The 20,503-nt window shown below is 40.8% G+C and overlaps 1 protein-coding gene across 1 annotated transcript in view; it reads right to left on the bottom strand.

Annotated features, from left to right (window-relative positions):
* Nucleotides 1-925: 925 nt before the first annotated feature.
* The window catches only part of slc24a3 (solute carrier family 24 member 3), a 123,453-nt gene continuing 103,875 nt past the window's right edge, over nt 926-20,503 (bottom strand). Inside the window, exons 4-17 of the mRNA XM_063491997.1 lie at nt 19,863-19,937; nt 19,671-19,755; nt 16,491-16,594; nt 15,992-16,066; nt 15,782-15,807; nt 15,637-15,690; nt 14,939-15,066; nt 14,627-14,787; nt 12,013-12,253; nt 10,855-11,021; nt 8,527-8,641; nt 7,848-7,960; nt 4,542-4,607; nt 926-4,458 (exon numbers count right to left, since the gene is read on the bottom strand). Coding sequence (XP_063348067.1) covers nt 4,309-4,458; nt 4,542-4,607; nt 7,848-7,960; nt 8,527-8,641; nt 10,855-11,021; nt 12,013-12,253; nt 14,627-14,787; nt 14,939-15,066; nt 15,637-15,690; nt 15,782-15,807; nt 15,992-16,066; nt 16,491-16,594; nt 19,671-19,755; nt 19,863-19,937 — 1,560 coding nt within the window. The 3' untranslated portion in view covers nt 926-4,308. The remainder of the gene's footprint in view (nt 4,459-4,541; nt 4,608-7,847; nt 7,961-8,526; nt 8,642-10,854; nt 11,022-12,012; nt 12,254-14,626; nt 14,788-14,938; nt 15,067-15,636; nt 15,691-15,781; nt 15,808-15,991; nt 16,067-16,490; nt 16,595-19,670; nt 19,756-19,862; nt 19,938-20,503) is intronic.

Raw genomic sequence — 20,503 nt, 5'->3', positions numbered from 1 at the left:
CATTGGGAGGGGTTATGATGCACGTGACTGGTCTGTGTTTCCAGTGTGCGCATAGGGACTACCGTAAATATGAAAATATGAAAAAAAAATATGGCCTTTGTGTCAGAGGTCACGGTGTAAATAAAATAACTGTCTGTCAAAATCTAACAGTAGGTCTGAGTCTGTATAGAACCAGACCAAGATAGCGTTCCATGGGTGACCTAGGCTTCAGACTTCTATAAAGCACTCTGCGACTCCTTTTCTGTGAGCACTGTTATAAAGACACAGTTTAACACTCTCTAATGCTAAATGTAGTAAATACAGTGGCTTGCAAAACTATTCGGCCCCCTTGAACTTTCCCACATTTTGTCACATTACAGCCACTCTATTGTGCACTCTATTTAGTCATTAGCACTCATCAGGCAATGTCTATGGGCAACTGACTGCACTCAGACCAAAGGGGGCTGAATAATTACGCACACCCCACTTTTCAGTTATTTATTTGTAAAAAAATGTTTGGAATCATGTATGATTTTCGTTCCACTTCTCACGTGTACACCACTTTGTATTGGTCTTTCAGGTGGAATTCCAATAAAATTGATTCATGTTTGTGGCTGTAATGTGACAAAATGTGGGAAAGTTCAAGGGGGCCGAATACTTTTGCAAGCCACTGTAAGTATTTAAAGTTCTGCCATCTTGTGCCGGAACAGCAGGTGATGTCACTGGATTGGTTGGTTGTTGCTAAAAGGCTGGTTTATGTTTCTAGTTGCATTATTTTCTTTTTCAGCTTCAAGTGAGAAACCACACTGACTGTGCACCTATATTCAATGCGGTAAATGCATACAACATACAGAATTATCAGAAATAACTTGTTTGAATGTATAGATTTTCTATAGAATAATACTGCAGATCAGTCAAAAGTAGAGCACAAGCGATCGCGTCACCTTAAGCAATGACAACTTTATTAATGCTCAGGTAGCAAAATGATCTCTAAAATTACATTTGAGACATCTAAACACAAAGTAAACAATTTCTTTTGAAAAGTTTCTGCGTAGGAAGAGGTAAAGCTTAGATATGCACAGAAAGATATCATCTGCATACACTCTCACTCACTATCTCTTACATCCTGTGCTAGCCACAGCATGCAGTCATCTAGGATTTCCAGTACAAACTAACTCCAGTGCCATCTAAAAATGCTTTAGACTCTCATCCCAAAGTACATTAAGATTTACCATAAATAATTTATTATATCGAAGTATCTCCATGCGAGTAAACAAAGGACAAGAAACACGTCAAAACAAAGGGGATTACAGAGGAGACCTAGGAACTATGAAAATATATTCAACAGATATACAGATTGAGACAAAAAATATATAAATACATTTACACCTATTTATATACATATGTACATTAGCAATATATCACCCATGTGAATATCACAAATTATTTAGAAATCTCCTCTACAAGATGTGTCGTTTCATAATGAGAGCGTGTTTTGGTTAGTTTCAAAGTACCTCATGTTTTACACTGTAGGTACATGCAAGTTAATAGCAGCACATGACGTTTGAACCAAATAATCTGTAGCATAAATTGTTTGATAGTAAAGTGCACAATATATTTTGAAATAAATAAGATGGCCACAACTAATGCCTTGGATTAGAAAGGTGTTGGTAACGGACAGGATGACACAGAGGAAAACCACGTGTACCTCAGAGAGTGGAATGCTACGAGACATTTTGATCCATTTCTTGATTTAGCTCATACTGATGTGTTTAACCTCCACAGTAATCAGACGTTTGAAATTTGGATATTAAAAAAAAAACAACCTCATTTTTCTTTCTCATCTTTTACACCTAGATTAATTTGTCTATTTGTTCATCCCAGCAGCTGGATAGTGTAGTGGTAAAGCTACACACCTTTAGAGCGGGAGTCATAAGTTTAATTCCCACTCAGTATCCAGTTAAGGGTGCTGGCTAGACCCCCATGATGCTAAAACCAAGCCCAGGAATGGTGCAGCCAGTCTGCAGCTTGGACACAAGCGTTTCTGTGCATGTGACAAATAAAATTTTAATTTTTAGCTTTTTTTCAGGAAGAAGTGGGCTTTGTAGACATTCCTCAGGAGCTGTTATTGACACAACAAAAGTCATCCAGTTATTTGGTTTGTAATTAGCACCTCGTTGAGCTCTTTCAGGGAAACTCTGGAGGAAAAGTTTGAGGTGGATTAACAGTTATACCCTGATATATGTATAATAATGATCACCTCAGACTGTGTTAAGGTCTCCCGTCAGGCAGACATTCTCACAGTTCCTCTTCATGATTTGAGCTTGTTGTTGTGTTTGGATAGTTTGAGCAGTCTAACAACAATATTAACAGACATTTATGATTTGAATGCACCTTTTTAAACTCCACTATAAAGTCATGTTTTATCAGCAAAGCGCCATATTTACATATCGGTAATCTCAAAGTTATTGCATTACATAAGATTTAGACCCTGTTTTCCGGTTATGGTTGCGCTGTACTGTCTGTTTCTATGAAATAAATAAATACCTATGATATATGAAATATTTATACATTCGAAAGACAGCATTTCCTATTTTAGATATTTTATATTTCTGATCAATAAATTAACAAAGTACCTGAAACAATAGATTTTTTTCTTTTAGCAATACTCTTCCCTCGGTGAGAAAAAAAGAGCATAGAGCACTTGACATTTGAAATGAACCTGTCTGAGGAAAAGCTGACATTTTGATGAAAACTGTGTGACAAGAATCAACCCTGACTGACAAGCGTTCACTTCAATGTTGGTGGAAGTCTTTCAAGAATAATTCAACTTTACTGGCCCCTTAGTGGAATAAAAATTCCCCGGAGGGTTTCACAAACCACATTGTACATGCTCTAAAAACTAGTAGGAATATTTATGTGCCACAAACCTACCAAATCTGGACAGATCTAGACATTAGGCATTACAAAATACAAAGAACTCCTGGAGAAAAATATAGTGGAAACTCCTCCCAACCTTAAAGAGTTGGGGTAAAAAGTCCTACTTTACTACCAGTTACATTGCTCACCCTCAGAGAAGTAAAGCAGGACATCCATCCATCCTTCCAGCACAGAGCAAACACCTGGTCCAGGTGTCGTCTCGAATAATGCCACCGCTGTTTTGAGTCTATTTGGTCAGTGTCTCTGAGAGGAGAACAAGCAGCAGTTCCCCACTCACAAAAGACATAAATACATCTGCTTCTCGAACCCACTCCACACAAACCTGCTTCATTTTACAAGGATCCTCTCCTCATAATCAGCGTGCTTCAGCGGGTAAACACCTTGCTCTCCCGCTCTTCAGTGCAAGTTTGAGCTCTGTATGTCCCGTCCACACGTAGAACTACTCATCCAGATCAAACGGAATTTTGCAAAATGCCCTCACAAAAAATTGTGCTTGTGATTGTGATCATCGACCTGGATCCCCGGCTGCACAAACAAAAACCTGCCCAGGTGCTCTTGTGACCTCCAGAGGAGAACTGTGCGTATGACAGGAATAAATAATAAATAGGACATCTGGGGGTTATTTACAAAGGTGAGCTATTTATAGAAAGGAAATCAATATGAAACATGACAGCTACGGCCGTGAGTTAATTTATAAAAAGGTGACGGGATAATGCCCTGTTTCTGCTGAAGTGGAGACTTATAGGTGCATGTCTAAAAAGAAAAACTGTAAATGCGAGCGTAAGATGGAAATAAAAAAAGTCCCAAGTAAACACTGTAACAAATAATGAAGACTCGTGGCCCTAACTCTGTCTAAACTTCCCATCTCTTTACATCATTGCTTTTATTTTTATTTTTTTTATTACTTATTACTTTCAACTAGTAGATCTAAAAGACCCGCCTTTCCTCTCAGGAAAGGTTAGCAGCTAGGAAACATCACACCTAACACAGGGAGTTTCAAAATAAAAGGTCCTCATGTCAGGAGTGAGCAGTAGTAGAATAATTTCTCTGTGTGTGTGCGTGCGTGCGTGTGCGTGCGTGCGAGGTTATCATCCTCTGTGCTGTCCGTTGGTTGCTTCCATCTCTACTCCTGGAATCAGTCCCACTCTCTGGTCTGGTGTGGGCTAAACACCAGAGCAGCTCCATATTGCAAAAAAACAAGCCACAGAAAAATCAGTGTGAGTCAGACCTGTGCCAAATAGTATTTGCAATTAATTCTTTGGTCTCCAATAAGATCTTCCGCTTGTTGCCACCAGCTATCTATTTAATATTTCTTTTTGAATTCCTTGCAAACACCACTTGTTTGTGTAAGTGTGTGCACAGTGAGTGTGTTGTATATGCGTGCGTGTCTCAGTCATCCCGGCAGGTCGGCAGGTTGACAAAGGTGAAGATGTTGTACTCGATGAGGCAGGAGAAACACAAGAAGATGGAGTAGAGGATGAGACACATGAAACCCAGACGTTTGTTCAGCGTCCAGTTGTTTAGGTGAACTCCCAGGACCTACAGCAGAGGAGAGGAGGAAAGCTCATCAAAACTGTGCTATGAGAAAGAAAGAAACAGAAACTGTCCATTCAAAAACTCACTGTCATAAACACGGATGCCAGCAGGAGCCCCACAGAGAAGATGAGTCCTTTGCTGTTTAATTTGATCTGCAAGAGAACAGGTGAGACGCTATTAATGCTGTATTGTACGATGACCATCAACCTAAAGGGAGTCCACACAGGAAGCAGTTTGGTAATTACAGTTTTGTAGCTAAAGACTGGTTAATAGCAGCCATTCCAGGTCCTGGATGCCTAGGGAACCTTTAATGTGTTGATAATCCTGTCAAACATCATGTGGACCTAAGTACTGGACTACCTACACATCACACCTACAGGACCTGCTCAGGCATGAAGCTCCTGGTACACAGGTTTTATGTGATGTTGATGCCAGAGGAGGTTTCTGGAGTTGTTAAGTCAACAGAGCACTGACTTTTGCACACTATGTATCTGTAAAGTTACCTGGTCTCCCACATTGAGTAATTTTACAAACTGATTCAGTTCAAATTCAGTGAACTCTTTAGAACGAGACATTGTTTCACAAATGTTTGGAAAGGCAGACTGCATGGTTATATCTCTTTGTAGACCACAGGCTATTAAAGATTAGGTGTTGCCCAGTACCTTTGTCCATATAATGCGTGTCCAGCAAATACAGCATGTCCTTAAAAGTAAAGTTTAACTTGGAACCTTGTCCCTGACTTTCTGTGATCGCTGCACGTCACTGCTAGTCCCCTCCTGTGTGGAGATCCCTAAACACATTGTTGGTCACTATGAGGGGATTTGGACTCTAGACTTTAGCAACAGATCCTAAAACTTAAGGGCTCCAGTTCTAGAAGTGAATGTTCCTATAGAAAGCATTTTAAGGATTCAAATAAGTCACGTAGCTATGAGCTGAATCAGGACCATGAAAAGATTTGTTCTGGTTCAAAAAATGAAGGAAAACAAAAAGGCACTATCGTAGTAGTTTGTGTTATGGATCTGTATTAAAATTTAGCCTAATTACCACAATCGTACAGGGCTTCGTTCCAGCCTCCACCAATCAGTGATGTTGCTGTTTCAGTTTAGGATTGTGGGTAAAGTAGTATTTCTCTGCAACACTGTGAATAAAATATGTTTCTGTTGAAACAAGGCTGATATCAGTGTGACCTGTGGTTCCTACTGGAGCATATACCATTGTCTCACAGTGCCATAGCTTATAATGAGTCTGGTAAACATTATGGCTCATAATCAAAATTATAATCAGAATCTAAATGGGCTTTTTATTTAAAGAGCCTCACTGTTGGGTTCTACGCTGCACTTAATTAATGAAGCCTGTTGTGATTAATTAGCAGACATATGGACGCAAATATGAGATAAATAAGAAAATGTGCTTAAAGGATTTACATTTTCCTGTAGTCTCTATCAGCTTTTATGTGTAACAGTAACAGTACTGCAGGTTAATAAGATGCTAGTTTACAGCATTAACTTTCTATTTAAGGTTGTAGTTTTGTCTTCCACAAAAATCTCAGGAACGAACTCGATACAATAACACAAAACGATAAAGCTCTCTCTCTGACTGTGAAGTGGCTCAGGGGGTAGAACCTCACCTACTGACCAGAAGCATTTAGGCATGAAAAAAAGTGCTTTGTTTGAACGTGTGTGTAATTGGGTGAATGAGGCTTGTAGTACAAAGCACTCCGACTGCTCAGTTAGAGCAGATCTACTTAACATTTACCATATATCCATCAGTCTGAGCCAGAGTCTGTTTTAGCTGTGTACCATGAACTGGTTGCCTGTACTAGGAAGGACTTTGACTTATCCAAGTCACTTCAGGGTTAACCCCAGGTTTTCTCTACTCTGTAGACCTCTGCATGGGGAGCAGGAGGGTCGAAAGATTTTAAGCAATGTTTAATGTCTCTGATTTCCAGCAGCAGTAATAAACATAGGTTCTTAGAAGTAGCTTTATCATTTGATTCACTTTATTAATCATTTTATTAATGATGCCAAAAAAAACCCCAGTTGTTTTTGGGCATCATTAATAAAATAAGCAGTAATAACACATAAGACAACTACAATGCATTTGCTCACCTCATATCAAATTTGTACACAGACCTATAATTCTGTTTTTGGTTAGTCATTAATATACTGCTGCATGGGCTGGGCTGTAGTTACATCACAAGGTTTTAAAAACTGAGCTATACAATGAACAGTGGTAACACAAACAGAGAGAGGTCGACAGTGATCACTGACTTTTTTAGAGGCTTGTTCAGATTAAATAGAACAAGATACAAAGCATGTCAAAAACACAACAGGCTTAATAAACGCAGAGTAGTTTCGACCTGGAAGCAGGTTTCATCAGGTCATCACTTAAAGACCGGATAGAGACCATCAATACCTGTAAATGTGCTTTATAAATGATTTTTCCAAGTTACTGCATATGCTGTCTTTCAGATTGTTTTAGATCATGTTTGCATGTGTTGTTCTGTCATGTCTTAGCTGATATTTATACATCAGCTGAGTTTTACTATCTGATGGACACAAGCTACTGCACGGCATATCTTCCTTTGCAGCAAATAGGTAAGATTTTCAGTTTTAGTTTTGAATCCTACTGAAACATAATTTCCCTCCACTGCACTACTGGGAATGTAGCAGAGATGTTGGAGACACAGTAGCAATAAACTTGTTGGACAAATGCCACTCATTATGTGGGAATCCACCATAACAGAAAACCTTTTGTCATATTACAGCTGTCTTCTTCTGCATGTGTCCTTGTCTCTGAGAGAGAGGTGCTGCTACTGGTTCATGTTGACGCTCTCTTCAGTGACTTGAAATCCTGCATGAAGGTTTCAATTTCAGATGCATTCACCCAGACCTATCATCCATTTTGGATTAGAGGAGACACTCTACTTTTAAAACTAGGCTTCAACTTTCCTTTTGGATAAAGTTTATACTTAGGGCTGAATCAGAAACATCAGTTATGCTCCACTTCCCTTTTTTCACTCATTATGCCAGTACATTACATTATATTAAATGCCACTACCATGCACAGGTAGTATTCTGATTGGTTGAATAGTGGTCCAGAACAACAAAATTACAGCACTGAGGAGAAACATGCAAACTCCCCAAAAGATCAAATAAGCAGCACGAGAAGGAGAGACAAATTCACTTCATTATAAAGATTCATTATGACTCTCTATCTGGCCTCTCAAGGACCAACAACAGTACAAAATGAGCAGCACACAGGCTGTTTGTTCCACATATTGTTGATGAAATGCTCAGTTGAAAGTAAAAAAACGACAACTTTCTGATGAAAGTCTGCAAAGCTCTGTGCACGACCATAATTAAAGGGTTGATGAGCTTTGTGCTACTTACATCAGAGCCATAGTTGATAGCCAAGGTCTTTAGAGCCCAGGGAAGACCGAGCCCTACCAGGATGTCGAACACATTACTGCCGATGGAGTTGGACACCGCCATGTCACCCATTCCTGAACACACAGACGTAGACGGAGTTGTGAATCAGCAAAAACAGAAATCAGAGTGATCAGACAGACAGCGTGAAAGGAAAAGTGAGTGGGAAAAGAGCAGACAGGAAGCAGCAGGTTGGTCTGACGTAGGTGGACACGGGCGGGATTCAGTGCAGCTATCTGTCCAAATGACTTTCCAAAAAAATGTCAAAGCGATGAAGGCGACAGCAGCTACACAGTGGAGGATGGACAACTAAACGGTGGCAAGTGTCTCTCCTGGTGAGCCCCCTACATACACACAGACAGAGCTGTTTAAATATTTGATGACAGGAGCAAGAATAAACACAGATGAAAGGACAGAGGAAAGGATCTGGCGGGCTGTCTTCCCTCTCTCTTCTCACCACAGGGATGGCGGAAAAAGATGACAGGCCAGGATCTTTACCTCCCCTCCCCTCTCCATCTCTGTCATCTAGTCCCCTCTCCAGCTCTTTGATAGCGGCTTCACTTTGATTCTGCTGTTTGCTCTGTGCGTGCGTTTTAAATGACAGCTTGGTAACCTGTCATTTTGCGTGTTTGTGTTTGATTACCTTGTCGTGCCACTATAAGACTGGCCATGCAGTCGGGGACGCTGGTGCCGGCTGCCAGGAATGTGATACCCATGATGACGTCTGGAATACCGAGTGTGAAGCCTATCACTGTTACCTGACACACAAAGACAGAGACACACTATCACTGGTTGTATTTTTAACAATCAAGAGTGCTGACAGAAAAATGGAAAGAAAGACTAGAACCCAAAACCAAAATGTTAAAATGTTCTTTTTTAACTTAAAGATAAACCAGGAATGACACATGCACTTACCAATTTTCTTACATGAATAATGAAGAATTTTTTGAAGAGCTCTCACACTTATTATGTGACTCTGTAGCTCTAAAGAGCTTTTCAAACCCCATTAAGATTAGATTAACCCCGTGTTTCCAGAATTTATCTAATTGTTCCCGACAGACTTTTTAAACTTGGAAAGTAGACTGCAATAACTACCTGTGGCTGACAACTGAGCACATTAATGAGCTCGACTGGCGTAGCTCTGCACAGAAAATGACTTTTACAACTCAGTTAAACTGGGAGCGGATCATTTTGAAATCACCTCACTTCCCCAAAACAAATAAATCCTGTGTAAATGGAGCGTAATAGCATCTAGACAGAAAAAAAAAACTAACAAAAACAAAACAACGAGCTAACTAGCTGCTAACGAATTCAATACTTTACCACAGTTGGTTAATCTAATAACAGCTTTTTTAAGTTGAATGTCAGACTAAAATTGCTGAATCATGTTTAGCATATCAATATTTCGCATAGCTCGAAAACCCCCAAAACAACTGTAAAGCTAAAAGTTTTCAAGCTAATGTTCTGCTAAATACATTCTTGCAGCTAGTAGTTAGGTCAAAATAGGGAACATGTTCGATTTACTATAGCGTTAAATTATTCTCTGTACTATTCAGTGGATACACAGAGAATTATTCATCCATTCATTTATTTATATATTTGATTTTCATGTTTCTGACCACCTTTCATTTTTATTTATACAATTATAAAGTATCTATTTACAACAATAGCTGTCTTTTACCAGGCATGAAATAAAAACAAACAGCAACAGCATAATGAGCCAACATGTTTTAAAACGGCACATTTTCACATTACATGCATATACTCCAGTCATGTCACCATCCACTGATTAAAAAAACACAATTCATAAACTGCCTAAAGATTAAAACGTATTTATTCTGTTTCTTGGAATTATAAGTCCTTATACATTTGATAGAAAATGTAATTTATCTTTACTTTAAGCCCTGCGGATGAATGGATATTCACTTTAGCTTATCCGCTGCCATGGCTTTTTATAGTCTGCTATTTTTAGCACATTCACAAAGACTGTTGGTTTTTGGGTGTTTTTTTCTGGATTATTGTGGGCCCTTTACCTCAGAATATAAAGCACCTTGGGGTGACTGCTGTTGTGATTTGGTTCTATAAAAAATAAATTTAACTGAACTGAATAAATCAGTACAGAGTGAGTGTCTGTGGCCAAAATACAAACTGGGAGATGGTTCCACAGAAAAAGGGCCTGAAAGTTGAAGGCTCTGCCTCTCATTCTACTTTTAGGAACCAGCAGTAAGCCTCCAGTCTAAGACCCAATGATATACTGGGTCTGATCATTAAAGACTTTGTAGGTGAACCTTCTGGATCATCAATGAATTACAATAGTCCAGCGTAGAAGTAATAAATTCATGCAACTGGTTTTTAGCATTACTCAGAGACAGGATGTTTCTAATTGTAGAGATATTACCCAAATGCAAAGCAGTCCTACATATTGGTTTAATCATATTTGTTTAATAATCCTGGTCAAAAATCACTCCAAAATTCGTCACAGTGTTGCTGTAGGCCAAGGTAAATGGATTGGTTCTCATATAGCACATGTTGTATACAAAGCGCTTTTTTCTATGCTTAAGTTGAAATGCTTCAACAACCAATCTGCTTGGTTGATTTTTATACTGTAGCAGGAGCTTCATATACAGAAGCAACAAATGCCACACAAAGAACAGCATCGTGGATAGCTCAGTAGGTAGAGTGGTGGCCCCATGATCGGAAGATCGGGGGTTCGAATCCACTGAACGGCTACCCTGATGTACCCCTGAGCAAGGTACTGTCCCTACACACTGCTCCCCAGGTGCCCAATGGCTGCCCACTGCTTCACTGAGTGAATAGGTTAAATGCAGAGAGGAATTTCCCCATGGGGCTCAATAAAGTATACATTATTGTTATTATATGCCACTGAACCATTATTAATTGCATTGCATTTTTGTTTTCAGCTTCATGTTGCTTTTCAGTACAAGTCTGCTTTTCCCCCATCGTCACTTACCATCCAGACCATGATGTAGGAGAAGCTGGCGATCCACAGTGTGGAGGAAACAAAAGACAGCATGAACCAGTTCTCCCAGCGAGGTGTGGAGCAGTTGGGGATGGTAAAGTATAGCAGCAGGGCCAGAGGCCAAGCCAGCAGCCACTTCAGTTTATTAAACCCACCCGCTGCAGACACACAGAGCGAGATACAGCATTTAGACTGGGTTGAGACTGACACACAAGCAGAGAGAAGAATGATAGAAAAGACAGAAAAGACAAGCGTTTAAAACCGACATTGCTTTCTCGAGGAAGAATAATTTACTGTCCAACTAACGCATGTTTTTAAACTCCGATTTATCACTGGCTAAAGATCTGATTATAGTCCAATATGCAAGCACACAAGAATGAAGGCATAAGTTCACCTGTGTGTGAAATTTAAAATCAGAATGAATTCATAAATTTAAACTTGATTTAAACTACTCGTTGGCACCTGATTAACAACAGATTCTTACAGAGGAAGTACGCTGAATGATAATTAACAAGCAGAGTGATGCTTTTTCTGTTCTCCTCTTTTGTTTAAACGGGATAACGTTATTTTAATCAGTTTGAGTTTGTCAGTAAAATTATCCCTTCACTTCTTACGTTGGTCTACTTTTTATGATTACGCTTTTGTGTTTCACTCTTTTTGTTCATCGTTTTAAATAAATCAAGCCTGGAGGTGGAAACTTAAGTCAAGTTAAATAAAATTAGAAGTTAACTGGGATACAAGTTTTTGCATGACTTTTTATTTTAACAACAAGCAAACAGATTATGAGAAAAAGTGTTTTAGTATGAAAGTATGAAACTTAGCCTAGCTTAGCATAAATATTATAGCAGATTTCTTTCAATTGTCCCTGAACCAAAACCTGTGTTCTCTGAAAGTAATTAACAATTCTCAAGAAATAAAACTAAACATTTGCAAAGAGGTCTGCTGATCCATGCTTCTAGTCGTGTTAGAGAAAACAGTGGTTAGGGACCGCGGGACGACCAAAATGATTGAAACTGGGTGCAATAAAGTTGCGTCCTTGTTGAGTTTGAAATGGTTTCTTCAAAGATGGGGACCAAGTCTGCGACCGCTCGCTGTGATTTGATAGAAAAACTCATCACTCTTAAAAACAAGAGTCATCTAAAAGTTTACCTGGGCATTGGAATGGTACATAAGGTCCCTCTCCTTCCTCCTCTTCTTCCTCTTCATCATTCTCATTGTTCTCGTTGTCCTCGTTATCCGTCTCATTGCCGGCCTCTCGGTCATCGTGTCGAACGCCGACGCCCCTTTCAGCTCCAGACAGCCCGTTTTCTATGCCCCACCTGCTCCCTCCCTTCACAGGAACCTCAGAGTCACCGTTAGTCAAAGTCCGTGTGTTGATTAGACGCTGCCTCTATACGTCGCCACCGCAAACACAAGAAGCACATTCACAAACACAGAAGGGAGACTGGTCAGATCTGATGCGCCTGCATGAACAGCCCCATTCTCCCTTCAGTACTAAACAGCATTCATGAACATTTTAGCTGAATTTTAGCCACATGCTAAACAAATTCAGTTTCAGAGAGATGTTATTTTTATAGGGAAGGCCTTTTTATACATTTTGCCCTACAGGCCTTCTGCTAGGAGACTTTTATTTCTGTTTGTCAAACAGGTGAAAATTTCATATAATACGATCTTTACCTTACAATACATCTTTAACCTCCTTGGACCTGGCCATATGTGGACATCCCATTTTGGGTTATTTAGACCAAAATACTCAATTTTGCTCTACAAGGGCCTGATATACACTTACGAGGACATTATACTGCTACTGTTCTATTGAAATTTTAAACGAATATCCCCATGTGTGGCTCTCATTTTTCTTAGAAACAAAAATCAGGTAAAAAAAAAAAAAATCTGGTAATTCTTTATTTTTACATTCATTGGGTCCCAATATGCCCAAATATCAAAGAGGAATAAAAAATGAGTTCGGGTCTTAGGAAGTTAAATGACTGTTGTGAACTCATCCTATATAAATGTACTTTATTTTAACTCGTATCAGAATGAATGTAAAAACAACAGTGGATGTCTAAGTGGTGTTGACACTTGACAGCGGGGAGGTTAAGCTGATGTTCACGATTCTCCTGCTCTGTCTCTGACTTTCTTGCTTGCAGCCTCTCTGGGCCTGTTTTGTTCTTTTGCTGATAAAAGTAAAAGTAAAACAATAATTTGTTATATAAACTGCAGCCCTGAGAAGATAATCACATTATGAGTGAACATGAGCTCCTGTGCATTTGCACAAAACAAATCTCAGTCTTTCCTGCAGCAGTATAATATTGTGAGGGCCAGACTCCTCTACTAGAGAGCTTAAGATTGTACTGTAGTTGTTAACATTCACCTACTTTAAGATTCAACAGAAAATATTATATTCAACATATATTGCGTGTTTATACCCCAGTCTATAAGCTATGGTTCTACTTTTTCTTAAAGTGACAGATGTAGGGGCACCACAGTGGGGGCCGTCAGGTGTCACAGCGGTCTGATGTGAGGCAGGATTTGCACAGATCCTCAGTGTGGTAAGTATTGACTGTCAAACATGTCATTTGATAAATTCACCAGCACCTACACCTACTGATAATTTCGGGGAAAAAACTGCGTATAATTCAAAATATTTGACTGAAGAGACAAGGCTGTTTTAAAAACAGAGACTGATATTCAAAGCGGCTTATAAGAGAAGGGGACCCTGGACACAGATGATCAGAAGGCCCACACACTTAAGCATCTCAGGTCATAGACTGTATATAAAAGATGGATGCCATTGTTAAAGAGGTCCTGTGAAGGCTCAAGCGGAGCAATTTGTGCCCCAATCTTTGTGTGGTGAGACTGGACATAACATGAGGTAGGCCTGCTCTAAACCACTGCCTGTTTTATCATAATTTCTGACTCTATTAAAAGGACTTAATTTAAAAGAAACAGAAAACAAAACAAAACAACTGAATTTGTCTCAAAACTTTGATCTTAAACTCATGAGGGAACTGTTTACTGAATTATAAAGATCATAGATCCAAAGGAGCTGATGGCTGTTTTCAACATAATACAGTACAGCTAATTTAGCAATCTGAAGAGCTGCCCTCTGTTGGCCATTTGAAAGAATGCAGGTTTACAGCACGTCTGCAGTGGCTTGACTTTTCAGACCTAGAAGCTGCATCCATCTTTTATGTACAGTCTATATCACAGACTGAAAGTGACACAAAACAACTGCAAATCAAGCTGTCTTTTTGTAATTATCTCACTGGTACCCCCCATGGTTGTCTGTCTGTCATTATCACTGCTGTCATTGCCTTATGCAAATATGTTCACAATGCAACAGCTTGACAGGCAATGAAACTCTCTGTGCAGACAGAGAAAAACATTCTGACTGATTAATGCGCACACGGAGAGCTGCAATGAAAACCAAATCACAGACAATACAAACTCTTCAACTACTATGGCAAATAAGATGCCATGTGATTCTTTTTGTTCCAAGCTTGCCCATCACGTCCTGAACAGCCCTTTGTAAATGTAGCATAGCAGGCCATGCCTAGAATCCTCAATGGTGGAGCTGATTTGTAGGCCAGGGACTGTGTACAGCTCCAGATTACTTTGTTAAAGAGGCTGTCTGAAACGCTTTCCCCTTGGAGAAAAACACAACGCAGTCTGCTTCAAATTGGAAATGTCAGCAATCTCTTTTTTTCCCTCTTTTTTTCAATCAAAAGTGTGGCTGAGGTGCACCTGCGTGTGCCGTTACCTCAGTGATGAGCATTCGTGAGGCCATGGTGAGACGAGTTCTGGGGGAGAAGTGGCTGGTGATCATGATCCTCATGCCGGCCTCGGAGAAGGACAGCTGGTGGGGGTACGCTGACAGCAGCTCGTCTACCATTAACACAGATGTCTTCCTGTGGTGGTTCGCTGTGGGGCACATACATGGAATACGAGCTATACTATTGAAATAAACCTGTAAGATTTTCCTCATCATTACGACTGCAAAGAGCAGGAAGCAGAGACATTAGCTCAATCAGTAGTTCCACATTACACGTACAAAGTCTCAATAAAAATCTACCTTTCTTTAAAAGAACAGCAGTAGCATCACAGCCATCGTCCAGTTCTGTGTTATTTGCTGCACCGTTTCTCAAAGTGGTCGAGTTCTTCTTCCTCCTCCCCAGGAAACGGACAATGTAGGAATTCAGTCTGGAACAGAAGTCGGGTTAAAGCGACACTTTGCTTGGTACAGCTGGGTCAAGTGATTGCTCTTTACGGCAGGTAGCCCCCCAATAGAGATAGATTGATCATATTCAAAAATGATCTGTCAAGTACTATAAGCTGCTGTGTGGCACAGCCCACATAAAGAAATGTATCATTTCTATATATCCCATTCATATGATACTGCTGCAGACATAAGGATAAATTATGTTACACATGGGATGAGTTTGCATATCGCAGCGTAATAAATGACACAGATCATGGGTCTTATATTAAACTCATTAATATGCAAAAATTTAAAACATTTTGTATTTTTTGCTTGTAATATTGATATTCAGTAAACTTTCACTGTTTTCAATGGAATACTGCAATGCATTTGAAACAGAGCATGACGTTCTTTTCAAGATAATATCCACATTGTTGTTGTGTTACTTAATATTTATCCGTATATCTGCTAAATGTGCCAAAAGACAAGACATTTATTATTATTATTACTATTATTATTATTATTATTTGTTTGTTATTCATCTGTTTAAATAGTGGATGAATTGAACTTACTTCATGATCAAAATGTAGACAAAATACATCAGGATCAGCGTGAGAGCTTCCCACCTGGAAAAGACAGTTCGGATGCATTCATCACGTGTGTCACTGTACAGTGTAAGTGCCAGGTGTATGCAAAGTTAATCAACGTGTAACTTACCAAACTACTTTTTCATCATATATGAACTGTAATAAGAGAGAGGTGAAAATCTGAGAACCAGTATATCTAAGACATGAAGGCATAATTTCAGATGGAAAGAAAAAAAAGAAACAATCAGAGTAACTAGAATATTTCTCCATAGAGGAAATACAGTATGGAGCTTTTAAAGTATCTGATGTGTTACTATGTTAACCTTAAGGTGCTTCTTACCACTATAAGAGCAGAGATCGATAAGGTGTAGTAGACTGAGTCTCTGAGCAGAGGCCAGCAGGAGAGACGGATCGTCTGGAAGAAAAGACAGAGAGACAAGAGGACTGAGACAATTCTACAACTTACAGGAGCTCAGCTACACCTTCTTTTGTTCTACTGGGTAACACATCCCATAAGGTTCTCACTGCCATGCACTAATAACATAAGCCAAGCTCTTTGTGTGTGAGTGTGCATCTGTTTGGCATCTTACGTAACATGTAATCTAAATAAGAAAAAAAATCTTTCAAGTATGTTTCTCTTTTCCTAGATTACAGCAGTGAACAGGACACGTATCATTTTCTGATTCAGGCAGAAAAGGTTTCCATCCATGGTCTAAACTGTGGCCTAAAAATAAAAAAAAAGGAGGGGGGGGGGGGGGGGGGGGGCACGAACAAGTCACAGAGTGTAGCCGGTGCCTGTGTGTACTGCACTGGCTAAAAATCAGCGGTTTATTCTGTACCTGCACAGCGAATATCCCGCACACTCCGATGATGCAGAGGATGTTGAAGACGGCAGATCCCACAATGGTGCCGACCCCGACGTCACCTTTAGTGATGAAAACTCCTGTGCAGAAGGAAAGGAAATCACTGATTACCACACATGGCAAGTCATCTGTCCACAGGTTACAGAGACATCCTGCTTTGTGCAGTTCTTTGGTAATCTTGACGTAGTTCACTGATCCACGACCCTTTGTCTAGCTGGTAACTACTGATGGCATTTACATAATAAGTTACTCTGTTTGCATGTGTTGTTGAGTTATAGAAGGATTTCCCTCCCATAGACTTTATTAGCGAGGGCTGCCCAGGTGTACTGCCAAGCACAAAAGCATATTTGGCAGCTTATTTTAACATTTTCTATTAATGTTTTGAATTGATTTACTCTCAGGCAGACTGCTGGCTTTTATTTTGAAAGTTTGGGTGCTGGTAACCTGCTGACCAGACCTACCTTTCTCGAGTATTTTCTACTGGCTTGCTCACTGGCCAGGTCACTATTGTGGTAGAATTTATTACCATTCAGTTGGTTCCCCATATTGAATGTTAATAAATATTACTAACAGTATAGTAACATTTTGATGGCAATAAATATTACCCAGATAGTCCAGGGATTGACATCATACTATAGAACTTTAGGGTCTGCGAAACACTTACCATTCAGAGGAGGATAAAGAGGAGCTCTTTATCCTCTCAAGGATACTTGAGGGCGCATGGGAGTTTGCCCAACCAGTCTACATGTGTTTTGTGGACTTGGAGAAGGCATTCGACCGTGTCCCTCGGGGTGTCCTGTGGGAGGTGCTGCGGGAGTATGGGGTGTCTGGCCCATTGCTATGGGCCATTCGATCCCTGTACAACCGTTGCAAGAGCTTGGTTCGCAATAAGTCGGACTCGTTCCCGGTGGGTGATGGGCTCCGCCAGGGCTGCCCTTTGTCACCGATTCTGTTCATAATTTTTATGGACAGGATTTCTAGGCGCAGCCAAGTGGCGGAGGGCATTCACTTCGGTGGCCTCAGAATCTCATCTCTGCTTTTTGCGGATGACGTGATTCTGTTGGCTTCATCGGGTGATGGCCTCCAGCTCGCACTGGAACGGTTCGCAGCCGAGTGTGAAGCAGCAGGAATGAGGATCAGCACCTCCAAATCTGAGGCCATGGTTCTCAGCCGGAAAAGGGTGGAGTGCCCACTCCGGGTGGGGGATGAGTTCCTGCCCCAAGTGGAGGAGTTCAAGTATCTCGGGGGCCTTGTTCGCGAGTGATGGGAGAAGGGAGCCAGAGATCGACAGACGGATTGGTGCTGCGGCCGCAGTGATGCAGACACTGCACCGGTCCGTCGTGGTGAAGAGAGAGCTGAGTGTAAAAGCGGAGCTCTCAATTTACCGGTCGATCTATGTCCCTACCCTCACCTATGGCCACGAGCTGTGGGTAGTGATCGAAAGAACGAGATCACGGATACAAGCGGCGGAAATGAGCTTCCTCCGAAGGGTGGCTGGCCTCTCCCTTAGAGATAGGGTGAGAAGTTCAGCCATCCGGGAGGGGCTCAGAGTAGAGCCGCTGCTCCTCCACATCGAAAGGAGTCAGCTGAGGTGGTTCGGGCATCTGACAAGGATGCCTCCTGGGCGCCTCCTGGGTGAGGTGTTCCGGGCATGTCCCACCGGGAGGAGGCCCCGGGGCAGACCCAGGACACGCTGGAGAGATTATATCTCTCGGCTGGCCTGGGAACGCCTTGGTATTCCCCCGGACAAGCTGGAGGAGGTGGCTGGGGAGAGGGAGGTCTGGGCTTCTCTGCTTAGGCTGCTGCCCCCGCGACCCGGCCCCGGATAAAGCGGAAGAAGATGGATGGATGGATGGATGGATGGATGGATGGATGGAAAACACTCAGTATTCAACACCACTGTTGTAACAACTGAGGAAAACAATTACAAAATCAAAATTTAAAATCAAATAGCCTTGCTGGCAGATCATTCTCAGCTTCAGTCTGAGACTTTAAGAGAGTCACAGTTGTTAGACACAGACAGATGTTATCACGTTAAAATTACTCACTGGAGTGAGTAATCACCAGGACTGATGACGCTTGCTGCCTAGCTCCCACGTTAGCATTATCATTTTATTATTAGCCATAGCTGCTAGCTGCTACCTTAATGATAACGTAACAGATGGGTAACTGCTAATAGTTAAATGGCTATATAAATGACGACAATGTGTGTGTTGGACAGGTTAGCATTTATGATAACTGTTTAATACTTCAGCATTGTTGAAATGGGCACGTTAGTGACCTCAAGAAGTTCTTAACAAGACCAGAGTGGCAGTCTTTAAAATGCCTCGCAAAGTTGTGCTGTTTCCTATGTGTTCACAATGAAATTGAAATCGTGCATTCAGCTGTCTGTAGTGGTTCTGCAGGAAGTTCTGTGTTAGCAGGAGGAGGTGAAGATGGCACTGTTGCAGTTGAGATCTAACCCAAGGAATTTTTAGTATCAATTAGTATCAGAGTAGCAAATTTTGACAGCCCTGCTGCCAGTGTTAGCTATGGTACTTCAAAACCCCCCAAACCAAAACAAAAAACCCTCTTCTCTCAACCCAACCGGTCGCAGCAGATGGCCGCCCCTCCCTGAGCCCGGTTCTGTCCGAGGTTCCTTCCTGTTAAGAAGGGAGTTTTTCCTTCCCACTGTCACCAAAGTGCTTGCTCATAGGAGGTCATTTTTTTTTCTCTGCATGTATTACTGTAGGGTCTACCTTACAATATAAAGCAACTTGAGGTGACTGTTGTTGTGATTTTGCGCTGTATAAATAAAATTGAATTGAATTGAATACTCTATTGGAGTGGAGTCAGATGCAAAGGATTCCAGCTGGAGCTGTAACAGTGGTAATATCTGCCCAATATCTGGATTAAAAACTGGCAGCAATGTTATATTAGCTAGATAATAAGCCGACAGAAGTAAGCTAATGTCAACTCAGTATAAGCTCAGATGTGAAAATGTGTAAACACCGTATTATAGTTGCTATAAATTATCTCTAAATATGTATTTACTTTTAACCCCTTTATTAACAAATTATTGCCTCACTATTAGTATGCTATTATCAAACTGTACTATGAATGGCTGTACAGCTAAATTATATCTAAAATGTGTGTGTGTGTATGTCTCTGTCTCACCAATAACAGAGGTAAACAGTTCAGGCGCTGAACTGCCTGCTGCCATGAAGGTCGCTCCTGCAACATCCTCACTCAGATGCAGACGCTGGTGGACGAGGGGAGAGAAAGATATTCTAAGCATCACAGCGTGGCAGTGAGAGTGTGTGATGTTAGTGCAGCAGCAGTGCAGTTACAGTCTACAATGTTTGTTACCTCGCATATCTTCTCTAGCGAGGGGACAAAGTAGTCATCACACACCAATGCCAGAGCGTAGAACATGTAGACTGCCTGCAGATGCCCAAAGACACACAGGTGAAGAACAGTATACACTTACAACAGGATAAGACCCCCTGCTGAAAAAACAAAAACAAAAAAACATTTGTGCTCTATTTTCTTTGTTTGCAGTTTAATCTCAGCTTCTGTTGTCATTCACTTGATGTTTGCTGAGACTAAACCTGAAAGCCCAGCAAAGAGTTACAAGCAGATAAAATAATACACCGACATATTACTAAAACTCATCAGTTTGCCAAGGAACTGTTGGAAAATGCGCTTACTTACATATTTAACAATACTCTGCTTCCAGACTTCAGCCAAAGACTGGTGGGGCTTAGTAAAGCATAAAAGCTGAAAGTAGCTGGGAACAGCTGGTCAAAAGTTCAGCAATAATCTTCCCAGAACAGTCTAGCACATCTGTACTTCTGTAAAACATGCTTGAATTTATTTCTATGGAACAAGGCTAAACCTTGCCATGTTTCTAGGCTGCTAAACACGTATGTCAGTTTGCAATTGAATCACTGTTGTGGACCAACTACGTCACTGTTAACCAGAAGACGTTATGAATTTATATAGCAGCA

The sequence above is a fragment of the Pelmatolapia mariae genome, linkage group LG13, assembly GCF_036321145.2.
Source record: "Pelmatolapia mariae isolate MD_Pm_ZW linkage group LG13, Pm_UMD_F_2, whole genome shotgun sequence".
Lineage (NCBI taxonomy): Eukaryota > Metazoa > Chordata > Actinopteri > Cichliformes > Cichlidae > Pelmatolapia > Pelmatolapia mariae.
Note: the sequence above shows the minus strand (reverse complement) of the source record. Positions and strands in the feature narration are given on the sequence as shown.